Source organism: Peromyscus leucopus, chromosome 3 (assembly GCF_004664715.2).
Source record: "Peromyscus leucopus breed LL Stock chromosome 3, UCI_PerLeu_2.1, whole genome shotgun sequence".
NCBI classification, from domain to species: Eukaryota; Metazoa; Chordata; class Mammalia; order Rodentia; family Cricetidae; genus Peromyscus; species Peromyscus leucopus.
The window spans coordinates 99,863,267-99,881,506 of NC_051065.1; the positions used below are offsets into that span (position 1 = coordinate 99,863,267).

General features: G+C 41.3%; 1 protein-coding gene across 1 annotated transcript in view; it reads left to right on the top strand.

The window, feature by feature from the left end:
- Window positions 1–2,598: 2,598 nt before the first annotated feature.
- Window positions 2,599–18,240, top strand: part of Znf638 (zinc finger protein 638) — a 116,757-nt gene continuing 101,115 nt past the window's right edge. Inside the window, exon 1 of the mRNA XM_028860329.2 lies at window positions 2,599–2,698. Coding sequence (XP_028716162.1) covers window positions 2,613–2,698 — 86 coding nt within the window. The 5' untranslated portion in view covers window positions 2,599–2,612. The remainder of the gene's footprint in view (window positions 2,699–18,240) is intronic.

The window sequence follows — 18,240 nt, forward strand, 5'->3', positions numbered from 1 at the left end:
TTTTCTTTGTTACTGTGGGAAAGAACCTGACTAACAATTCAGAAGAGGAAAGGTTTGTTCAGGGTCAGTGTTTCAGGAGCTTCAGTCCATGGTTCCTGGACTTCATGTGCTGGGGCAGCACACCACAGCAGCAGGGGATTCTTCACCTCATGTGGCTGGGAGGCAGAAAAGAGGTAGGAAGGGCTTAGGGAAAGACAGCTTTCTAGAACATCCTCAGGAACCCAGTGCTTCTAACTAGGTACCCACTTACACCGTTCTACCACTTCCTGATTGGTCAGCCTGTGAATCTGGCAGTGCTTTATGTCTATTGATGAAGGCAGGCCCTCACGGGTCAAACACTTCTCCAATCTCCCCATCTCTGAAATACTTGAGGACCTATAGGGCACATATCATACCCAAACCATTAGCAGCTACTAATGTTAAGCATATTTTATGTGCTTATTGGCATTTGTATATCTTCTCTAGAGGATTATCCGTTCATATCCTTTGCTCTGTTTATTTCTTTGCCCTGTCACTTATTATTTCTATTACAGGTAATATGTACTATTGATTATTGGGGCATTAACCACAGGATACTTTTTCTGAATCTTGAGAGTAGTGCTAGACTTTAAAAAAATAATATTATAATTAATTCATTGAGAATTTCATACATGCATCGAATGTATTTTGATCATATTCACTTCAAACTTCTCCTAACTCCTCCCAGATCTTTGTGTCCTATTTTTTTTTAAATAAGCATGACAGACTTTCTAAGAAAAGTTAAAAACAAAAAAACTCTAAAAACATTATAAAATCAATTAGTATGAGTAGGTGAAAATGAAAACAGTCATTTGCCAAAATATAGTAAATTAAGCCAAAAAATAAGATGGGTAAAAGATAGGTAATTTATTCGCAATGACCTAATTTTTACATATATATGTATGTATATAAATCTACAATTTTTAAAAGGCCAACTAAAAAGAAAAATAAGCAAAGTAATAAGCATGAGCAGACAGACAAGTTTATTATACAGATATTATACTACATAAAGAGATCCATTGTGGGCTGGGACAGCTCACGGTAAAATGCTTGCCATGTGAACAGGAGGACCTGGATCAAAAAGACCCGAATTTGATCCAGAGCACCCATGGATGACATGGTGGCTCAGACTTGTAATCCTAGTGCTGGGGGGCGGGCAGAGACAGGAGGATCTCTGGAGCTTGCTGGGCAGCCAGGCTAGCTGAATCAGCAAGCTCCAGGTCTGGTGAGAGAACTTGGTTCAAAAATTAGGTGGTCGGTTTCAGAGGGATGATACCCAAGGTTGACATCGAGCCTCCACACATCTGCATGCACATACACAAGAATCCACACACGTGTGTACCCTCCCACAAAAATAAAACTAAATAATAAACACCCAAAGATATGTGGACCGGTGAGATGCCTAGGTGGGAAAAGGCACCTGCTACCAAGCCTCACAACCTGAGTTCAGCATGGTGGAAGGTAAAAACTGACCCCAGCAAGTTGATCTCTACACAAATGCTGTGGTACCTGTGCACATGTGCATGTGTGTGTGGAAACACACACAAGTAGATAAATTTCATTAAAAGATTAAAAGATGTGATGAATCAGACACCCTCATATATTGATTTGTGTATGTTTGTGTTAGATCTCTTTTTCCGGAGACAAAGAGGGGAAGGTTTATTTGGTTCATGACAGAACTTCAATTCATGTTCACTTGCTCTGGTGGCCTTAGGCTCTGTGGTGAGAAAGGCAGTCATGGCCGAAGCAGTGCCAGTATACCTTTGGAGGGTGGGGTTGTCACGAGAGGGCACTGTGATGGAAAGTTCCTAATGTCACCTGCTGGAAGCCAGGGGACATTTACAATCTTCAGCCATACCGAACTAAAAAAGAAAAATAAACCAAAGCAATGAGCAGACAGAAAGTTGGCATACTACATAAAGACATGATTGCGGGCACGTACATGCAAGCAAACACTCACACATAGAAAAACAAATACATCTTTTAAAAATAATAAATGCCCGACAAAACCAAGTTATGGAGGAACTTATTTTGATTCACAGTTTGAAGGTCATGGTGGAGGTCAAGGCATCCAGAGCATGAGGTCACATTTCACCCTCTCTCGGGAAGCAGAGCCATGAAAGCTAGTGTTGGGTTCCATTTCTCCTTTTTCAGTCCAGGACCCCGGGCCCTTGGGACACTGCTGCCCACAGTCAGGATGGGTCGCATCCCCTCCACTTACCTAGTCTAGAAACTCCCTCCCAGATGTGCCCAGAGGTTGGTCTCCTGGGTGATTCTAGATCCTGCCCAGTGTGAACCATCACGCAGTCAAGACCTATTTGTCGAAAAAGGAAAGCGCCCTCCAGGTCAGGGAGGCTGTCTCTTAATACAGATCTTCTTTCTCTGCTAGTCAGCTCCAGCCTGAAATTCCGTGCGGCGCTCCTGAGCCCTGGGCGACTTGGGAGACCCGCCGGCCAGGCCCCGCCCCAGGCTTCCCGCGCTCGGTGCCCATTGGCTGCCTTGTTGGTAGGCGGACCCCTGCCCGGAGCTCAACGCCCGAGGACGCGGCCGAGGCGAGGGAGGTGAGGGAGGCGCTGGGAACTGCGCTGACTGAGATGCCCGGGGCCGGCGTTCCAGCAGCGACGCCGAGCCCCTCGTCCGGGGCCGCCGGGGCGCTGCAGGTGTCGGACTCCCTGAGGCGGTGAGCGCTCCCCTTGTCCCCGGTGCCCCTAGTCGCCTGCGCTAGGGCTTCAGGGGACGGGCCGCCGGGTCCCCTGTAACTGTCAGTCACTCCTTGGCTGCAGCGCCGAGCGCTGGGTGTGTGGGAGGTGGCTGTCCGTCAGTTAAAAGCTCGGGACGTCAAGGCCTGCGCCCTTGGCGACGCCACCCGCTGTGCTGCACCGGCCCTTGGCCCCCGGCGCGGCCACACTCCCTGGCCAGTCCGGACCGGCTTAGCGCGAAGCCCTTGGTTCTGTGAAGAAGTCGCGCACATGACAGAGGAAGGGAGGTGGGGTCGAGAGCACGGGTGGAGGGGTGGCCGTGCAGCGTCGGTGCAGCGAGATGGCTGGGATGAGCTCGGCTTTGAAAAGCTTGCTCTTAAAAAAAAAAAAAAGAAAAGACACTTGCATAACTTGCCGTGGCTCATCCCAAAATAGTTTTTGATGTCAAGACTGTAGACGTTCGAATGCAAGACCGACACATTCCCCCCTCGAGAAGAGAAACTTTCGAGCTTTCTTATTTGGTTAGTAACAGGCTTCTGTCATCAAAGAAAGTTCTGGGGGCTTGCTGTGGAATCTCGGTGGTGGAGCGCTTGCCTAGTCCGCAAAGCTCCTTGAATTTCATCCTCAGCACTTTAACACACACACACACACACACACACACACACACACACACACACACACACACATATATATTGAATGGGAAAAATCAAAGGAGCCATGCACAATATTTGGGGAGTTCATGAAAGGCGGTTTTTGTCTTTCCACTTGTGTTATTTCCCCCACTGCCACTCACCCAGGGTTGAATTCTAAGAGTGTTTAAGAGGGAAAGTGGGAGGCACCTGGTAGCTGGAGTAGCTGACCCTCAGCTCAGCATGGCAGAGGCTCTGCTAATCAGGGCAGCGACTGGCGTGTTCCTTGAGTCACAAGGGACACTCTTGCATGCGGGCGTTGGGGGCACTAAAGGGAAGCGTCGGCTCCTGTGGTTTGCCCTTCTGGCTGGAATCGCCTTTGATTTTCTGGATGGAGCCGGCTGAATGAACGCTTGGAGTGATGAACTGCGTTGCTCATACTTAATCCAACTGACTTGTAGTACCCTCTTGCGCTCTCCCAGACTTTGAGGGTTTTGTGTGAGTTCTTGGAAATGGAGAGAATGACAGGCATTGTGGAGAAAGGGATGCTTTCGTGTTGTGTCATCCTTGGCACCAGTTTTTTGAGTCACGTTCTGGTGACGTTGTTTCAGTCTGTTTTGCCGTTTCTCAGGCCCCTGGGTTGGTTTGAGTGAAGAAAAGGAGAGACTATTCTTATTCAGTAAGGACCAGAGAAGCCCACTGCTGGCATTAGGTGGTTTTTTGTTTGTTTGTTTGTGCTGTAACTTAATCTGAAGTCTTCAAAGGATGAGAGTAGTATGGGCTTTTAAAATGAGTGTGTACTGGAGATTGTAGAATACTACAGTTATTGTTCTTATGGGGGGAGCTGGAATGTACAAACACTAGTTTTATTCAGTAAGTAGGAAAAAACTTAAGTACTTTGAATGCACCCTTTCAAAACCAATCTTGCTGTAGCAGAATTTACTTGCAAAATTGACGTGCTCCCTCCGGGTGGTTCGAATGGGAATGGCCCCATAGCCTCACATATTTGCATGCTTAGTCTCCAGTTGGTGGATTGTTTAGGAAGGATTAGAAGGATGTGGCTTTATTGGAGGTGTATTGCCACTGGGAATGGGCTGTGAGTTTTCAAAAGCCCACACAAGGCCCAGTCTCTTTATCTGTGCCTGCTGCCTGCTGACCAGGATATAAAGCTTTCATCTGCTGCCCTAGCACCATGCCTGTTTGTTGCCCACCATGATGATAATGGACTAACTTTGTAACTATAAGCAAGCCCACAATTAAATGCTTTCTTTTTAAAGTTGTTTTGGTAATGGTGTCTCTTCACAGCAACAGAACAATAACTAAGACCCCTCTTGATTTATATTTTCTTTCTGTTCAACTAGCTTTCTTATAGGCTTAAAGATCGTGTTTTGCTGTCCCTACTTGTCAAGATTTTTAGTGTCTTACTATTTAAATTAAGCATATTTTAGGAAGGGAGGTTATAAAATGTAGTATGTTCTTTCCTTTGCTTCTGAGAATGGTTTATAGTGATCAGGAAAGCTTAGTAATGTTTTACGAGAATAGAATGACTTAAAGAATATAGGACTGAAGAGATGGCTTAGAAGTTCAGGGCACTTGTTGCTCTTGGGGAAGACTTGATTTTGGTTCCCAGCATCCACATGGTAGCTTAAAACCATCCATAACTCCAGTTCCAGGGGAGCTGATGCTCTTTTCTGGCTTCTGCAGTTACTAGGCAGGCACATGGTACAAATACATACACTCATACAAAAGACACATATAAAATAAGTAAATCTAAATATATTTTTAAAACTTTTAGCTGGGTGTGGTGGCACATGCCTTTAATCCCAGTACTCAAGAGGCAGAGGCAGGTGGATCTCTGAGTTTGAGGCCAGCCTGGTCTACAGAGTGAGTTTCAGGACAGCCAGGGCTACACAGAGAAACCCTATCTCAAAAAAAAAAAAAAAATGCAAAAGGTCACTGGGCAGTGGCAGCTCATGCCTTTAATTCTAGCACTTGTGAGGCAGAGGCAGGAGGATCTCTGTGAGTTCAAGGCCAACCTAGTCTACATAGTGAGTTCCAGGACAGCCAGAATTACATATTGATACTCTTTTTCAATACTGAAGAGATGGTTCGGTGGTTAAGAGCACTGGCGGCTCTTCCAGAAGACCTGGGTTCAGTTTCTAGCATCTACATAGCAGTTCACAACTGTCTGTAACTCCAGCTCCAGGGGATCCAACACTCTCACACCAATGTATATAAAATTTTTACAAATCAAATTTGTAAAAAAGAATATATTAAGTTGGATGTTTTAAAAACATGTACTATGATTTGTAGAATGACAGAGTATGCTGTATCTCATCCAAAATAATTTTAAATGTCAGGATAATCACTGGAATGCAACATTTACACTTTCGTTTACCAAATAGTAAGTTTGAGCTCTCATATTTTTGGTAATGTATTATTTTTCATTAAAGAGATATTTCAAAAATACAAAAAACTAAAAATACCTGGTTGCTCTAGTTCTTACTCTTCCTATGATAAACACTCTGACCAAAAATAACTTGGGGAGGAAAGTGTTCATTTGGCTTACAACCCCAGGTCATTGAAGAAAGTCAGAGCAGGAGTTCAGGGCAGGAACTATGGAGGAACCATGATGGCTGTCTTGCTTTCTATCTTGCTCAAAGGCTCATGAGTAGTTAGCCTTCTCATATAATCCACCTGCCTAGGGATGATTCCACCCTTAGTGGGCTGGACCCTCCTACATCAATTAATAATCCAGACATTCCTTCACAGACATGCCCACTGACCAATCTGATCTAGGCAGTTCCTCAGCTGAGGCACTCCGGTCCGATGACTGTAAGCTGTGTCACTCTGACAACCAAAGCTAACTAGGACACTAATGCTTTCAGTACTCAATTTTGAAGGATCATTATTATTTTTACAGTTGCCTTCAGCTTGCTTTCACCCACAGCTACATGCTCAGCTTTCAATTGTGGAATGCTAATCGTATGGAATATGCAATTTTAGGGGTGAGTGGGTGGAAAGCCTGATAGGTTGTATTAAGATTTCAATTTTTCTCCATTGAAATGTTAGTACCACTAGAGACTCGGTGTTTGGTTAAATGAGAAGCTTATTCAGATTTTCTATTATTATGACTAGGTAACTATGATTAGCATTAGAGTCAAATGATAAACTGTGACTGCTTCTTTTGTTCATTTAACTTTCCATCATTCTTTGAATTTCCCCTTCAGATGTTTTAATGCCATCAAATAGGCCAGAAAATGCAGGACTGTCAGTTTTCATTTTTTAAAAGAGTCTCCCATCTTTACACTCTTGTCTGCTCTTTCAAGACAAATATATTTAAAGAGATAAGAAAATAGATTTGCACAGTAGAGAAGTATGTAAAGAAACCATCAGAGCAAGAGTTCTAGGAAATCAAAACAGAATTCTGAATGAAAAGACTAGAAAATAATGTTGTCTAGGTTTGAAGCATAGCCATAGTTCTGTGTGTTATTTATTTATTTATTTAGGTGGGGGAGTTTTTTGAAACAGGGTTTCTCTGTGTAGTTTTGGTGCTTGTCCAGGATCTCACTCTGTAGACTGGGCTGGCCTCGAACTCATAGAGATCCTCCTGGCTCTGCCTCCCGAGTGCTGGGATTAAAGGCGAGCGCCACCACCACCTGGCTGTGTCTTTCTTCTTAAACATCTTCTTCTTTTTTTTTTTTTTAATGTGTATGAGTGTTTTATCTGCATTCCTATAAATGTACCACATACATGCAGTGTTTGCAGAAGCCAGAAGAGGGCATCAGATCTCCTGGAATGGAGTTACAGACCATTGTGAGCTGTGAGTTGGTGCTGAGAACTGGGCTTGGTTTTCTGTAAGGACAGTGAGTATTTTTAACTTCTGAACTATCTCTATTGCCCGAGTCCTGGGTTGTTCTTGTCATTGTTCCTGGTATGATTCCTTTGTTGTTAGATTCTGGGGTTTTGTTGTTGTTGTTTGTTTTGTTTTAAACAGGGTTTCACTGTGACTTCCTGGCTGACCTGGAATTCACTCTGTAGTCCAGACTGGCCTCAAACTCACAGAGATCCACTTGATACTGCCTCCTGAGTGCTGGCATTAAAGGCATGTATCATCATGTTTGGCTAGTTTACTCATTTGTTTGTTTTTGTTGTTGTTTATTTATTTATTATTTTGTGTGTATTTGTGCACACATATATGAAGGTCAGAGAATAACTTTTGGAGTCAATTCTCTTCTGATCTCAGACTGTCAGGGTTGTGTGACAAATACTGAGCTGTCTCACTATTCCTAGTTCACTAATTTTGGTGAAGCATTTAGTCCAGTTACTTTCTAAGAAAAGATAGGTTTTTCTTAGTCCTTGTATGTCTTAAAAATGTTTGTATGTGTGCAGGTGTGTGCGGATGCACATGTGTATGCAGGTGAATGTGTTTGTAGAGGCCATAAGTTGACTTCTGTGTTGTTTCTCAGGAACTGTTCACCTTGCTTTCTGAGACAGGGTCTCCCATTAGAACTTGGGGCTCATTGATTAGATAAGCTTGCCAATATATACCAGGGATTTGCCTATTCTTGTCTCCCCAGAGGTCTTATAGTACCTACTTTTTAAAGGGTTATGTTGTTGGTTGTCTTTGCTCTTTTAGTGGGTCCACCACCCAGCTCCCAAATAAATCACACATGGAGGCTTATTCTTATTTATAAATGCCAGACCTTAGCTTGGCTTGTTTCTTGCCAGCTTTCCTTAACTTAAATTATCTCATCTACCTTTGCCTCTGGGCTTTATTTGTTCTCTTACTTCTTTAAATCTTACTCTTACTCCATGGCTTGTTGTGTAGCTGGATGGCTAGTTCCTGGAGTCTTCCTCCTTCTCTGGCCACTTCTTTTATCTTCTTCCTCCAAGATTTCTCCTTCTATATATTCTCCCTGCCTGTCAGCCCTGCCTATCCTTTCTCCTGCCTTGCTATTGGCCATTTAGTTCTTTATTAGACCATCAGGCATTTTAGACTGGCAAAGTATCACAGCTTCAGAGTTAAACAAATGCCACATAAACAAAAGTGACATACTTTAAAAAAATATTTCCCAACATTTCCTCATTTTTTTCTAAACAAAAATGAAAGGTTTTAATTTTAACATAGTGAGACTGTATACAATAAGAACAATTATCAAATAAGGATTACATTCACAATGTACTGAATTCCAATTCATCTGTGTGTGGTAAATTTAAAGAAAATATTCCATAATCTATCCTATCTTTGTAAATCCAAAATCTTATACCTAATTTACTTTCTATCATGTCTATGGAAAACTGCAACTATAATTATCTAGTCTTCAGCTCCATCAAAGGTCCCAGAAGGATATAATATTAAAGTAAACAAAAATTGCATTATAGCCAGGTGGCGGTGGTGCACGCCTTGAATCCCAGCACTCAGGAGGCAGAGCCAGGTGGATCTCTGTGAGTTCAAGGCCAGCCTGGTCTACAGGGCAAGATCCTGGACAGGCACCAAAACTTGAGGAGAAACCCTGTCTCAGAAAAACAAACAAACAAAAATTGCATTGTAAACAACTTCCAAAAACTCTAGAAATGACAGAGACATCTGACTGCCTGGTCAGTCACTCAAAGTTCCTCTGCCACATTGGGGCATCCATTTTTAGCCTACAGGCCCAAAATATCTGGCAAACTTTTCAGTGAAGCAGGAAATTTGAAGGACACTCCTACCTTGTTTTGGCAAAGTAGTCACTTTCCTGTGTGTCCTGCAGAATATCTGACTGACTCTTCTGTGAAGCAGGAATTTTGAAAGTCTGTCCTGCCCTGTTTTGGCAAAGTTCAGAAGTCCTTTTCCTGTGTGTTCTGCATGTCCAGTCTGCACAGTACATTGTCAGCAGTCAAAGGCAAGAACAGTTTCTTTACCTGGTGGCTAACCTTGCCACAATGAAAGCAAACTCCATAAGGAATTTCTTCATTGCCCATCATCTTTGAAGTAAATTGGTGCTGCCAGGAGCAGATATGTCTCATTGTCATGAAAAACTTTAAGTTAATAAAACATTTTAAATGCCATATTCTATAAGTCTTTGAAGTATTTGAAGACCATCCATCTAAAATATATCTGTTTAACCTAGAAAACATACCTAACATACCTACAAATTTGTTATAAATGACTAACTACTGACCTATGTTTCTTGATTGCCCTATATCGTTTAGAATAATAGTTTTCAAAAACTAGAACTTTACCTTACATTTTTAAATGAACTGCATAAGTACAAACAAGAGTAGAAACATATATACAGTGTAACAAAAATAACTTTTTTTTTTTCTGAGTCAGGGTTTCTCTGTGTAGTTTTGGTGCCTGTCCTGTATCTCGTGCTGTAGACCAAGTGGCCTCGAACTCACAGAGATCCACCTGGCTCTGTCTCCTGAGTGCTGGGATTAAAGGCGTGTGCCACCACTGCCTAGCCAAAAATAACTTTAAATTTGTATCCGTATGCTATATTCTACTAAATGACAACAAACATCCATAACCCACGAAATAATCAAAGCTTCCCACACCCCTCTTAGAAATGTGGACATAGTGTTCTCCAAACTGCTTCCTGCTGTCTGTGGACGAAGTATCTTTAGGATCCCTGAGAAAATTTAAGATATGGTCAAGTTCTTGGAAAACCAGCTATAATTTTTGTTGATAGATATCACCTGTCAAAATCCAGGAGGCTCACCTGATCAAACCTGATCCATATTAACAATGAATGAATCCACAACGTCTTGTCTCCTGTGGGAACAAAACTCCAAAGCATTTTTTAATTTCCATTTGACAAATACATTTTTTGACTTCCATTTTAAAGTTATGATAGCAATAAAGAATCTAGGTTGTCTCAATCCTGCAGTCCTGCTCACAATCCCGTGTCTCCTAGCAGCTGCCTTTTGCTTCTCAACAATCAAAAAATTCAAAATCAACATAATAACATACAGGATCCAGACACCCTGTGTATTTTCCATCTCTATGTGACTTATTCTTTATTATTTTACTTCTATCTTTAAAGACTTTATTATTTTTAAACTATTTCTTTCTATGATTGTGTATGCCCTTTTCTTTCTTTCTTAAGCCTACACACATTGTTAAACATATTGTAACCTGTTTAGAGGTTTTTCCATCTGGACCACCTCTTTTATTGCATATCTTCAGCCTTTTGTTTGTTTGTTTGTTTTGTTTTTTTTCCGAGACAGAGTTTCTCTGTGTAGCTTGGTGCCTGTCCTGGATCTCGCTCTGTAGACCAGGCTGGCCTCGAACTCACAGAGATCTGCCTAGCTCTGCCTCCCAAGTGCTGGGATTAAAGACATGTACCACCATTGCCTGGCATCTTCAGCCTTTTTTGATCATGTGACCAAACCTTTAAACTGTTAAGCTACACTTGAATCCTCCACAAATGCAGCTCCTCAGATGGTTCAGCCAGCTTCTCAGGTTGTGAAAGTCAAGCCTAAAACTCTTGGCCAGGTCAGATGTAGGTGACCAAGTAGTTGACTATATTCAACCTTCCTAGCTGTGGAAGCCTGTATTTGCTGCCCCATAGGTCTTAACTTAGCTTGCCATTTCTATTTAGCCATGCCCCCCTGCTGGCTAAACAGCAATGACTCTTAAAGGAGCTATGTCCTTTTTCTTTTCAGCTTTCTCAGGCCCTAGGGATATTCAAACAACACAATGGTATACCAAAATGTTATTGAGTTTTCTTTTACTCTAGCTTCACATTGGATGCCAAAATGATGTTGTTTGTTTTTGTTCTTTTAGTGGGCCCACCACTCAGCTCCCAAATAAATCATACATGGAGGCTTATTCTTACTTATAAATGCCCGGCCTTAGCTTGTTTCTTGCCAGCTTTCCTTAAATTATCTCACCTACCTTTTGCCTCTGGACTTTTTCTGTTCTCTTACTTCTGTAAATCTTTTTTTTTTTTTTTTTTATGGTTTTTTAAGACAGGGTTTCTCACTTCTGTAAATCTTACTCTTACTTCATGATTTGTTGTGTAGCTGGGTGGCTAGCCCCTAGAGTCTTTCTTTTTCTCTGGCTACTTCTTCTCTCCTCCCAGATTTCTCCTATATATTCTCCCTGCCTGCCAGCCCTACCTATCCTTTCTCCTGCCTTGCTATTGGTCATTCAGTTCTTTATTAGACCATCAGGTGTTTTAGCCAGGCAAAGTATCACAGCTTCAGAGTTTAACAAATGCAACATAAACAAAAGTAACACAACTTAAAATAATATTCCCCAACAGGATTCTGGAGAATAAAATTCAGTTCCTCATGTTTGCTTAGTGTACTAGTTTGAATTTAATTGAGCCCCATAATCTCATAGGGAGTAGCACTATTAGGAGGTATGGCTTTGTTGGAGTAGGTATGGCCTTGTTGGAGAAAGTGTGTCACTGCTTGGGGGTGAGCTTTGAGGTCTCTTTTGCTCAAGCTTCTCTTAGTGTGACACTTAGACCAGTTTCTGTTGCCTGCAAGATGTAGGACTCTCAGCTACCTCTCCAGCACCATGTCACCATACTCCCTGCCATAGTAATAATGAACTGAACCTCTGAAACTGTAAGCAAGCCACCACAATTAAATGTTTTCTTTGTAAGAGTTGCCGTGGTCATGGTGTCTCTTCACAGCAATAGAAACCTAACTAAGACGCATAGCAAGTCATTTTCAGTTTACAAGTTACAGTCCATCTTTAAAGAAGGCCAAGGTAGGATCTCAAGGCAGGAGATGAAGCAGAGACAAGAGGAATGCAACTTACTGGCGTACTTCCAGTCCCATCTTCAGATACTTTCTCTGTCTCTTTCTTTCTTTCTTTTTTTCTTTCTTTCTTTCTTTCTTCCTTTCTTCCTTTCTTTCTTTCTTTCTTTCTTTCTTTCTTTCTTTCTTTCTTTCTTTCTTTTTTTTTTTTTTTTTTTTTTTTTTTTTTTTTTTTTTTTTTTTTTTTCTTTCTTTCTTTCTTTTTCTTTCTTTCCTTTCTTTCTTTCTTTCTTTCTTTCTTCCTTCCTTTCCTTCCTTCCTCTCTCTCTTTGATTCTTTCTTTCTTTCTTTCTTTCTTTCCTTTCCTTCCTTCCTTCCTTCCTTCCTTCCTTCCTTCCTTCCTTCCTTCCTTTCCTTCCTTCCTTCCTTCCTCTCTCTCTTTGATTCTTTCTTTTTTTTTTCCCCCTTTGGTTTTTCGAGACAGGGTTTCTCTGTGTAGCTTTGCGCCTTTCCTGTATCTCGCTCTGTAGACCAGGCTGGCCTCGAACTCACAAAGATCTACCTGGCTCTGCCTCCCAAGTACTGGAATTAAAGGCGTGCGCCGCCGCCGCCGCCGCCGCCGCCGCCTGTAGATACTTTCTTATACAGCCCAGACCCACCTGGCTAGAGATGGAACCATTGGTAGTTGACTCAGCTCTCCTACATAAATCAGCAATAAAAAAATACCCCACAGACCATCTGATAGAGGCAATTCTTCAACTGAGGTTCCCTTTTCCTATCTCCACAACTTTTAAAAATGTTTTTTATTCTATCTTTATACTTGAATTATGGTTTGGTTGAACCCAAGTCTAGATTTTCTTCAGAATGTTTAAGATTTAATTCCACTGTGTCTGCTGTTGATATTGCTGTTTAAAAATCTGATATTTGTGGGTTTTGTTCCTTTATCAATGGGTTGTATTTCCTTTTCAACAAGTATTTAGTATCTTCTTTTTGGGTTTATAAAATTGTGTAAGTATGAAGTCACGAACTAGAATTTTTTTTTTTTTTTGGGGGGGGGGTTTTCGAGACAGGGTTTCTCTGTGTAGCTTTGCGCCTTTCCTGGAGCTCACTTGGTAGCCCAGGCTGGCCTCGAACTCACAGAGATCCGCCTGGCTCTGCCTCCCGAGTGCTGGGATTAAAGGCGTGCGCCACCACCGCCCGGCTAAGTATGAAGTCACGATATGTTTTGTTTTGTTTTATTCACTGTGCTCTGTGCTTGATGGTATCCTTTCAACTCTGAGATCCCCTTTTTCCTAGTTAGTTTGATTGTCAACTTGATGCACTGGGAAGAAATAAGCCCTTTCCTCACCATGTTGGTTTTGCTCTGTGTTTTATCATAGACTGGATAGCAAACTAGAACATTGTTTTTTCCTGTACTTTGCTAAAATTGACATCCATATAATATCTGCCTTTCCATTTATTCTGGCCTGTTATTTTTAAGTTGAATTTTTGACCTATTGGATCAATATTTAAAATTTTTTATTCTTCCAGTTTTTTATCTCTTAATATTTATTGTTTTCCAGATTCTCCAGGCTATTTTTAAAAATGCTATCATTGTCCTTGTAATATTTTCATTTTGGCCGGGTGGTGGTGGCGGCGGCGCACGCCTTTAATCCCAGCACTCGGGAGGCAGAGCCAGGCGGATCTCTGTGAGTTCGAGGCCAGCCTGGGCTACCAAGTGAGTTCCAGGAAAGGCGCAAAGCTACACAGAGAAACCCTGTCTCGATAAAACAAAACAAAAACAAAACAAAAAAAAATATTTTCATTTTTATCATTGTAGTCTTAATTTGTAGAACTCTTTTATATTTTGTGGTTGCTTTTTTTTTTTTTTATAGCATCTTGTGTTTATTTTAGGGGTAGAATATTTTCTGTGCCCTTAAAGATACTATATTTTGCTGGGCAATGGTAGCTTATGCCTTTAATCCTAGCACTTGGGGAGGTAGATGCAGAGGCAGGTGGATCTCTGAGTTCGAGGCCAACCTGGCCTACAAAGCTAGTTCCAGGACAGCCATGGATACACAGAGAAACCCTGTCTGGTAAAAAAGTACTATATTTTTTTTTGTTTTTAATTTTTCTTTATTTCTTTTATTTTTTGTTTTTAATTTTTCTTTTATTTCTTTCTGTCATTTGAAGTCCATTTTACTCTTAGAATTTTCAGGGTGTTTTTGTGGGGGAGAAGCTTCCAGTTCTCTGAGTGCAAGATACAATATTGGAAGCAGGTCCACTGAAGGGAATATGCTAAGAGTCCCCATGACCATCCTGGTGTTCAGATTCATAAGAGGACTTGTGGGACTCTAAACTCTTTCCCAGCTAATATGTTTAACAGTAAAAGAATGTGGAGAAAATGTGGCAAAAGGAAAAGATCCATGGAGTGAAGCCTTAAAAAACAAGGCACACGTTTTCAAAAGTCCTTCAATGCAGTTCCATGGGATATGACTATAGGTGTGACAAGCAGTCTGCCTAAAGTTTATATTGGGGGCTGCAGTGTGGTGTAGGTACCTGTAGTATGTATCTGGATTCTGGACTCCCAGAAAGCAGGTATTTCACACAAACCATATTATTTATACTGTTTAGGTACAGTGAGCCAACCTCTCTTTGGGAATGGAAACCTTCCAGAAATCCGAGTTTCAAGATATCAGCCAACAGCTGACCTTCAAGCATTTTTTTTTTCTTGAGACAGGGGTTCTCTGTGTAAATAGTCCTGCTGTTCTGGAACTCATTTTGTAGACCAGGCTGGCCTTGAACTCAGAGATCCATCTGGCTCTGGCTCTTGAATGTTGGGATTAAAGGCGTGTATCACCATAGCCCAGCTCAAGCATCCTTTCTAAAGGTTGAAGTGTTAAGCCTGCCATGTGAGGGACCATGTGCAGTGTTCCACACATATTTGAACATTCTTTGCCTCAGTTTACCTTTGATGAATGGCTTGAAGCTCAATGGTGTTTCATTTACATTACAGCCCATCTAAATACTGATGCTATTTCTAAGAAGGAACATTCATAATGAGTGACATATCTATATGAACCATTTTTCTCACTTCTAGTAAAGAAATGTTTGAGCAAACATTTCAATAAGAAATAATATAAATCATTTTTATGTACATTGCAAATGGTTCCCAGAAGTAAAAATCATGGCCTTAACTTTATTCTCAAAATGGTAGGATTTAAGAATGAATTCCAAAGCAGGCTCTCTGATTGTACATCTCATGAAAATGAACCAGCATTCTCAATAATAATATGTGAGTGCAATCTATACATTGCATGTAACTTTACAATAAAGGCACCAAAAAAGTAAATACTTTATCACGGAAGCACGTCTTAGTTACTTTTCTGTTACTGTGACAAAATAACCTGACAAAAGCAGTTTAGGATTGAAAGAGTTTTGGGCTTATACTTCTAGAGGGGATGTAGCCTACCATGGCAGGAAGGCAAAGGTGGGGCCACCGTGGCAGGAACAGAAAGCCAGCTATTGTATCCACACTCGGGAAGCAGAAAAACAGCAGAAAATTGGACCGGGTTATAAAATCTCAAGCTCCCCGCCCCTGTAATGTACCTCCTCCAGCAAGCCCCTACCTCCCAAAGGTTCTGTAATCTTCCCAAACAGCACCAACAACTGGTACTCAAACATAGGAACCTATATGTGATATTCCTCATTCAAATCCCCAACAGAGCATCAGAATTCTACTTGGCTAAACTTTCATCTTTGTTTGAAAAAGTATCTGTGTTAGCAGTTCTTTTCTCAAATAAAACTTGGGTAAAGAAACAAACAAACGTGTGTGTGTGTGTGTGTGTGTGTGTGTGTGTGTGTGTGTGTGTGTATCACAGTAAGGTTTCTGCTCAGTTCTTTCCTCCCCCCCCTTAGTTTGAGACACAATCTCTCTTCTACTGTTGTATTGCTTTTTCTAAGCTAGTTGGACTTCAGGATCTAGCTTTTCCTGTCTCTGACTCCTACTTTATTGTAAAAATGCTGGAATTATCAATGCATTGCATGTGGCACACTGGGATCAAATTCAGGCAGTTAGGCTTACATAGCAAGAGCTTTCACCCATTGAACCATCTACCTGGCTGAAACGCCATTTTAAAAATGTCACTCTTAATTCATTACCCCAGTGCTGCATTCTCTGTTATACATTGTATGATGTACAATTGTAAACAGTGTAATGTGGTGGTATTGGGTTCCCCAAAATATTGTGCACGCTAATAAACTTATCTGGGGTCAGGGACAGAACAGCCACAATATTAAATATGAAGATATGCAGTGGTAGCACACGCCTTTAACCCTAGCATTCCAGAGGCAGAAATCCATGTGTTCAAGGATACAGCCAAGCATGGTGACTCACACCTTTAATCCCAGGGAGTGGTGGTAGAAAGCAGAAAGGTATATAAGGCATGAGGACCAGAAACTAGAAGCATTTTGCCTGGTTAAGCATTTGGCTGTTCAGGCTTTCAGGCTTTGAAGCAGCACAGTTCAGCTGAGAACCATTCGGATATGAGGACTCAGAGGCTTCCAGTCTGAGGAAACAAGACCAGCTGAGAAGTTGGCCAGGTGAGGTAGCTGTGGCTTGTTCTGTCTCTCTGATCTTCCAGTGTTCACTCCAATAACTGGCCTCAAGTTTGATTTTATTAATAAGAACTTTTAAGATTCCTGCTACAGTGTAACTCTACGTAAGTTCACATTGACACCTTGATACAAGGGAAATTATGTCAGGTTTTTTTTTTTTTTTTTGTTTTAGATCAAGGATATCAGGAGCTATTCCTGGTTTCTATTTTGCTTTTTTGAGACAGAATCTCACATTGTATTCCTGGCTGGCCTGGAATTCACAGCTCAGGTTGGCCTTGTACAACAGGTGACCCTCTTACCCCAGACTCCTCAGTGCTGGGATTATAGAATTGAGCCACCACACCCAGTCTGGGTATTAATTTTAACTTTTTTCAATTTTAGATTTTAGGACTGATAATAAACGCTTGGTTCTCTGACTTGTCGGAACCATCTGTCATGATTTTAGGCATCGGGTTTTCTTTTATCTTGGTCACTTCAGTCATATGGTTTACTGCTGTGGCTCCTGTGGATGTTTTTATGTTATGACTCTCATCATTGATGGAAGGCATAACAGAATCTTAGCTATATTCTTGGATAAGATGTCTTAGTTTGCTTTCTATTGCTAAAACTTCATGACCAAAAGCAACCTGGGGAGAAGAGGATTTATTTGGCTTACAGGTTACAGTCCATCATCAGGAGAAGTCAAGGCAGGAACTCAGGCAGGAACCTGGAGGCAGAAACTGAAGCACCACGAAGGAAACTGCTTGTTGGCTTTCTCTGCATGGCTTGCTCAGCCTGCATTCTTACACACCCCAGGACCACCTGCCCAGGGTTGGCACTGCCTACAGTGGGCTGGGCCCTTCCACATCAGTCATCAATCAAGAAAATGCCCCACAAGTTTGCCTGCAGGCCAATCTGATGGAGATATTTCTCAATTGAGGTTTCCTCTTCTCAGATTACTCTAGGTTGTGCCAAATTGACATAAAACTAACCAATGCAGATGCCTATGACAATGTCGTGATCACATAATTTTAAGTACTATTACATTTCTGCCTTTTTTTCTAAATTTGGGCAGTAAACCTATTTTCTTGTGGTAAATTATTTCATCGTGGTGGTTTTAGTAAATAGACTTGAAAATGTGCATTTGTTTCAAAATTTTACATATTTATTGGTCTGGTATCATATACCATGGGATACTACTTCATGCAATCTCTATCAAAATTCAGTGATGGCAGGGTAGGTGGCACACAACTTTAATCCCAGTACTTGGGAGACAGAGGCAGGTAGATCCCTATGAGTTTGGGTAAGCCACGTCTACATAGTGTCATCCAGGTCATCCTTGACTACAGGGTGAGACCCTGTCTCAAAAACAATAACAAACAAAAGAATCCAATGATAGTTCTGTAGAAATAGGAATAAAAAATCCATCTAAAATTCATATGGAATCATAAAGAATCCTGCACAGTTAAAAGAATTTTAAAGAACAAAGCTAAAGGATTCACACTTTGCTGATTTCAAAACTTATTATAAAATTATAGTAATTAAAACTGTGAAATTAGGATAAAAATAGTCATAAATGAAACTATTGTGAATTGCTGGTGGAAATGTAAACAACTAACTTC